This window comes from Girardinichthys multiradiatus, chromosome 23, assembly GCF_021462225.1.
Source record: "Girardinichthys multiradiatus isolate DD_20200921_A chromosome 23, DD_fGirMul_XY1, whole genome shotgun sequence".
Lineage (NCBI taxonomy): Eukaryota > Metazoa > Chordata > Actinopteri > Cyprinodontiformes > Goodeidae > Girardinichthys > Girardinichthys multiradiatus.
The window spans coordinates 13,721,041-13,728,103 of record NC_061815.1 but is presented as its reverse complement, the minus strand read 5'-3'; the positions used below and the strand labels follow the sequence as shown (position 1 = coordinate 13,728,103).

Genomic DNA, 7,063 nt, shown 5'->3' with positions numbered 1-7,063 from the left:
ACATTTCATTACCGGGGACGATAAGGGGGAATTCCATTGTCCCCAGACCTAACGTTATGAAATGATAATAAACACGTTACCGCTGCCCTCCTCCGTCCCAGCATGCACCGCGCCGTCTGCAGCATAAAGAAAAAAAGGCTGAAGAGAAACAACAGGGTGGGATTATAGACGTCTGTTGTGCTTGGTATATTCTTCTAAAACCTGTGCTGACGACAAGGTAACGGGTCGCTCTTACCTTTAGTGGTTTTCAAACTAATCTGTGCTTTCTCTGTTATGACACGGCGTCAGTACAACGTTAAGTGGCTATCAGCTGGAGATATCCTAGCCGGCTAATGCTAGGCTAGTAAACAGTGACATTATAATGCTGTAAATAGATGTTATCACCGTGGTAGGGCCGGAAAACAATGTAACGTTAGTTTTAGTTCATATCGGCCACAAGTAGAGTGAGTGAACAATTAAAGTAGGCCTTTAAAGGGACATAATTTCAAGCGAATTTGTACATTTTACGAATTATTTACCCTGCATAAATACCAACATAAATACGACTAGAGTTACATTTACAACAACATGGCAAAAAGTCGTCCACATATAGAAAAGCCTGTCAGAAATCTTGTCCATAACGTCGTGATTTTATGGTGATAATTATGTGCAGCATAACAACACGTATTGCGACACTAGCCTCGGTCCTCGAGCTCTAACCGTGTAACCATAACCACGGGACACGTGACCAGGCGCGTGCAGTCCACCTGTCTGAAGCGTTAAACTCCAATAACAGGTATCTATAGACTGTCATTATTTTTAACTCCAAAGAACCAACGACGGATCAAAAGCGGGAATTCTTAGTTTTGATGGATTTGATCGATGATGAATATATTTGTTTTTAATATTTGATCAGTATTTGTGTCATCAAGGAAAAACTAGCCGATGTCCATCTCTGTTCACTTAACTGGTGCATCTCTACTAAAATTACATTGTGCTGGAAAAAATATAAAATACTTTCCATCTGTTTGCTTTCTCATTTCATATAATGTCTGGCGTAGGAAGCATTGTTATGCAGGTTGGTTAAGAATCTTTGGTGTCAAACACTCAAGACTGCATATAAAAAATGATTGAAAAAGGGTTTAAAGGTTGGATAATGTTTTCAAATATCAGAACTGTTGTTTTTTAGATGCAACGCAGGTGGGTTTATTTTCAGTAACCTTGGCAGTGCATCATGTATTATCAGATGTTTTAGGTTTCCGTTTGAATACTCAGTAAATAAATTAAACTTCTACCACAATGTCTTGCTTTATTTTATGTACTATTTAAAAAGTGACATAATTACCAACTAATAACTCTTCTGTTGATGTGTGTCTTCACAAGAACGTGTCATGGCCCTGAGGAGCTGAGACCGGTGCTTTTTTGCATCTGTTGGGGGTTTCGACTGTTTGATAGTTGTCAGAGAAGACTGGGGGGGCCCGGTCAGAGAGTGGACAGGGAGGGGGCAGAGCTCAGCTGGAGCCAATGCAGCAGCACCAGCAGCATCGACAGCCAGAGCCCGCGGAAGGAGGAAACCTTCCTGTGTTCGTGTTCCCGACCGAGCTCGTCTTCTATGCAGATGAGCAGTCGTCTCATAAGCAGGTGCTCACCCTCTACAATCCCTATGAGTTTGCCCTCAAATTCAAAGGTAAGTCAGCGGAGGAAAAGTCTGTACATTTTTCTTTTAACATTGCGTGAAGCTTTCTAGGTTATTATTTTGATTTTGTTCCAATGTTCAGTGCTGTGCACAGCGCCAAACAAGTACACGGTGGTTGATTCCATAGGAGCTGTCAAGCCACAGTGTTGTGTTGACATGTAAGTGTGATTTCTTCCTTCCACTTACATCTTTTCATCAGAACTTGTTGTCCTATCATTACATTCTGGTCAAACAAAAAGTCACATTTTTCCATGTCTACAGAGTAATCCGACACAGAGATGTGCGGCCGTGCCACTACGGCGTGTACGACAAGTTCCGACTGCAGGTGTCGGAGCAAAGCCAGCGGAAAGCTTTGGGTCGCAAAGAGGTGACAGCTACACTCCGTCCTTCAGCCTCACAGGAGCCGTCCAGCCCCAGGGCCCAAGACGAGGAGCGCCGGATTAAAGAGCAGTTTGCAGACAGCGAGTTTTTTGAACAGACTGCATTTCAGACAGGTAAGACGTAGTTGTGATATATCACCACTAGATGGAGCCAAAAACATCCAATTATCCTTTTCTTGCATGAAATCATATTGAAGCATGACTGCTTCTTTATATTAGCTATTTGAAAACATATAGGCGGACATGTGTTTAGACTTAAAATTGTATGGTACGAAATAATACTACATGAGTATAAGCTATAAATTGAAATGAAGTGATCACATATTTTAAAATTTTCGAATATCATTGAAAAAGAAATGCCACTTTTTTAACTACTCAGGCTTATTGCTCCTGTCTCGTTCCTCCCTCATTCATCTCTTCTATTAACATTTTCACAAAAATAATATTTATGGCACTGAACATAAAGGCAATGATGATCATTGTTGATATAGAAACCTACATAGAAGTCTGTCAGTACAAATAAAGAATATAAATACAAAAACAAAGGTACCACACTGAAAAGACCAGATATAAACATTTTGCTTTCTTCTATGTTCTAATAAAAGCACACTTTAACTTACACAGTTGTACAAATGTGCAAAACTACTTTGTTTAATTTCTAATAAAACTATTTTTGTACTGCAGAACATTTACCTCAGTAGTAGTTTCAGCTACAGTACATAGTCATGTTTAAGATTTCAGGTAGATTGTAGCCAGTGATGCATGTTATCCACTTTAATGAGCAGATTATTAATTGCAATTTGCTGCCAACTTAAAATTACATCAGAATTTGACCAGTTACAATATATTGGTCCTTAGTTGTTATTTGATTTTTACCAGTTTGTCATCCATAATGGCGTCATATTACTGCTAGGCTTGCATCTTTGGCTGACAGGTGGCCATGTGGGTTTTAAGAAGAACTTACACTGACCGCACAGTAGGTGGCAGTGTATAGAGGGACACTGTAGGGCAATGGTTGGTCTTTCTGCAAGTTTACCATCAAAACTTACACATATAGAAGAAAAGTCTTTGTTAAAGCATAACGGCAACTGGTCCTGCTCATTGGCAGTAGATCTGTTTGTTGTTGGAATAAAGTGTGCTAATGACGGATGTGTTTTTGGTCAAGAATAAGAACTTTGCATTTCATGTGTCTTTTAACCCTGTTTATTCCAGGATAAACCTAATTCACTCTGTTTAAGGCTTTACACAGATAAACTCCATAACCATAAGTCAGATGTTAATGCCTGAATTTACAGAGAGCCGTCCTGTTGCTGGAGGACCCAGTCTGCTCACAGTTCTGCTGGGACTCGTGTGCATGATCGCCCTGATGCTTCCGACACTGGGGGAGCAAGAGTCCACTGTGCCTGTCTACCTCCACTTAAGTGTTAACAAGAAACTGGTAGCTGCTTATGTTCTTGGTAAGACTGAAAAATCACTACATCAGAGATGCACTGAGAAACTGGCTATTGGTTGGTATAAACAGATTTTCAAGTAGCGCTGACCAGTAACCGGCCAGCCAGAAACTCTCCACCACGTCTGCACCAACACCAACACCCTTCGATGTGGAAAATGCGATTGTCGGGAGAAGCTGTTTTCAGTATCAGTGGGATGGTTAAAAATGAAATCAGAGGCAGCACAGAGGAGTAGATGTTGTTTGAAAGGGAAGCGTACTTTCCACATCTTGTGATACGTCTGTGGTCCATTCGGATTGCGAGGCAGGCAGAAAGATGATGATCACAGGAATGCTGAACAGAACACAGGAGTTTGTCTGTGAGGGAACGTCCTGAATTTGGAAATGTCAGGCTTCTGGACATCTCAAGAGTTAAATGATAGATTTACATTTTCTTTGGTTTCAGTAATGCTAGAAGTGCCAACAGCTAATTAGCTAATACAAGATGGACATGCCAGTTTAAAATGTCAACTTCATAATCATTTTGACTGTTTTAAAATATTGGCAAAAGCCTGTTATACAACACAAGTTGAATGATGTCATCTTCAATTTGAATATAACCGCTCACAGCAGGAAGGCAAGAAATATATTTTTAATGGTCTTTTTTATCTATCTATCTATGTATAGATAGGTATACAGGTCCTTCTCAAAATATTAGCATATTGTGATAAAGTTCATTATTTTCCATAATGTCATGATGAAAATTTAACATTCATATATTTTAGATTCATTGCACACTAACTGAAATATTTCAGGTCTTTTATTGTCTTAATACGGATGATTTTGGCATACAGTTCATGAAAACCCAAAATTCCTATCTCACAAAATTAGCATATCATTAAAAGGGTCTCTAAACGAGCTATGAACCTAATCATCTGAATCAACAAGTTAACTCTAAACACCTGCAAAAGATTCCTGAGGCCTTTAAAACTCCCAGCCTGGTTCATCACTCAAAACCCCAATCATGGGTAAGACTGCTGACCTGACTGCTGTCCAGAAGGCCACTATTGACACCCTCAAGCAAGAGGGTAAGACACAGAAAGAAATTTCTGAACGAATAGGCTGTTCCCAGAGTGCTGTATCAAGGCACCTCAGTGGGAAGTCTGTGGGAAGGAAAAAGTGTGGCAGAAAACGCTGCACAACTGAGAAGAGGTGACCGGACCCTGAGGAAGATTGTGGAGAAGGGCCGATTCCAGACCTTGGGGGACCTGCGGAAGCAGTGGACTGAGTCTGGAGTAGAAACATCCAGAGCCACCGTGCACAGGCGTGTGCAGGAAATGGGCTACAGGTGCCGCATTCCCCAGGTCAAGCCACTTTTGAACCAGAAACAGCGGCAGAAGCGCCTGACCTGGGCTACAGAGAAGCAGCACTGGACTGTTGCTCAGTGGTCCAAAGTACTTTTTTCGGATGAAAGCAAATTCTGCATGTCATTCAGAAATCAAGGTGCCAGAGTCTGGAGGAAGACTGGGGAGAAGGAAATGCCAAAATGCCAGAAGTCCAGTGTCAAGTACCCACAGTCAGTGATGGTCTGGGGTGCCGTGTCAGCTGCTGGTGTTGGTCCACTGTGTTTTATCAAGGGCAGGGTCAATGCAGCTAGCTATCAGGAGATTTTGGAGCACTTCATGCTTCCATCTGCTGAAAAGCTTTATGGAGATGAAGATTTCATTTTTCAGCACGACCTGGCACCTGCTCACAGTGCCAAAACCACTGGTAAATGGTTTACTGACCATGGTATCACTGTGCTCAATTGGCCTGCCAACTCTCCTGACCTGAACCCCATAGAGAATCTGTGGGATATTGTGAAGAGAACGTTGAGAGACTCAAGACCCAACACTCTGGATGAGCTAAAGGCCGCTATCGAAGCATCCTGGGTCTCCATAAGACCTCAGCAGTGCCACAGGCTGATTGCCTCCATGCCACGCCGCATTGAAGCAGTCATTTCTGCAAAAGGATTCCCGACCAAGTATTGAGTGCATAACTGTACATGATTATTTGAAGGTTGATGTTTTTTGTATTAAAAACACTTTTCTTTTATTGGTCGGATGAAATATGCTAATTTTGTGAGATAGGAATTTTGGGTTTTCATGAGCTGTATGCCAAAATCATCCTGTATTAAGACAATAAAAGACCTGAAATATTTCAGTTAGTGTGCAATGAATCTAAAATATATGAATGTTAAATTTTCATCATGACATTATGGAAAATAATTAACTTTATCACAATATGCTAATATTTTGAGAAGGACCTGTAAATAGAGGTACATGTCCTTGAAAAGAACTTAGAATTGCAATCGATTAGTCAAAGCTTTCCAAAAAACAGAAATTGGCCACAAAAGTCTGATCGGTGCATCTCTACTCCACACTGAACATAACAGATTTTTTTCTTCTAAGTGTTGCAGTTCACAGTAGCCGTTTGTTCTGTTCAATTCTAGGTCTTCTGACTATGGTCATCCTACGTACATGAAGTGTATCGTGCTGAAAGGAGGATAATCAGTTTTAAAGGATGAAGAGAACATCATCAAAGCAGAAGCTCAACTACACTTCAACAAGCAGAGCTGACAGCAGTGTGATGGAACCTCTTTACTCCATCTGCTGAAAAACACATTTTAGCACATTGGTTTCAAATACATATTGTGTTTTCTGGGCTGTTACAAAAACGGGAAGATGTGCAGATTTTTGCTGCGGACCTGAGGAGCCAGAGCGGACCGGTGCCGTCTCCGAGCACAGCCTGTGAAGGAACATGAGGCGGTTCCGTGTCACCTGGACCGACTTGCGTTGTTTGTCATTTTATTGCCATGGTGTGATGCAATATGGTTAACTTGAGTGTGAAGAAATCTACATGCAAACCTGTATATAAAGCCATTAAAATGTTGTCATGTAACTGTCATTATATTGATGTTTTGAAGCTTTTATAGTGCAAGACTGAAGACAGTGCGTTTATTGCATATGTTGACTACTACCTGCCCTCCCCCAACCCTTGAAATAGTTTCTACATGTCACCAAAGAGGTTATATCGAAGCTCCATCATCTTTAATAAAGTCTAAAACTAGATGCATTGTAGTGTTAGTAGTTAGTCAAACTACTTCAGAGAAAAAAAACCAGTATAATTCTCCCAGTCACTTAGCAGGAATGGTTACTGAACAAAACAAGTCGACTTCTTAAAAGCTCAAGACGATGACCTAAACCCTCACTGATTATTATCTCCTTCAGCTGTGAATAATGCTAGAAGCGATCCACCTACTGAATACCTTTATATTTACCCACCTCTTGTAGCATTTGGCATTGCTGCTAAAACCTACCAATGAAATTATTCATCTAGCATTCACATCTGCAAGAAAGGCAGTCACAAACAGTGCTACCCTTTTCATTGGCAACCCATGGTAAAGCTAGGCAAATAAGCAGCTTTTTCTAGTTAGTTTTACCAAACTGTAACCAGAAAATGCAATCTTTCCAATCTAGTACATTTATTCTAGGTAAAAAGTTGCTATTTCTAATTGTGCTTTTCTATTCTGTCATCACA

General features: G+C 40.7%; 1 protein-coding gene across 1 annotated transcript; it reads left to right on the top strand.

Moving 5' to 3' along the window:
* Positions 1-62: 62 nt before the first annotated feature.
* On the top strand, positions 63-6,430 carry mospd1 (motile sperm domain containing 1). Its single transcript, XM_047353599.1, has 6 exons — positions 63-217; positions 1,363-1,666; positions 1,758-1,833; positions 1,937-2,169; positions 3,351-3,512; positions 5,976-6,430. The coding sequence occupies exons 2-6, from the start codon at positions 1,504-1,506 to the stop codon at positions 6,005-6,007; spliced, it is 666 nt and encodes a 221-aa protein (XP_047209555.1). The 5' UTR covers positions 63-217; positions 1,363-1,503; the 3' UTR covers positions 6,008-6,430.
* The last annotated feature ends 633 nt before the right edge of the window (positions 6,431-7,063 follow it).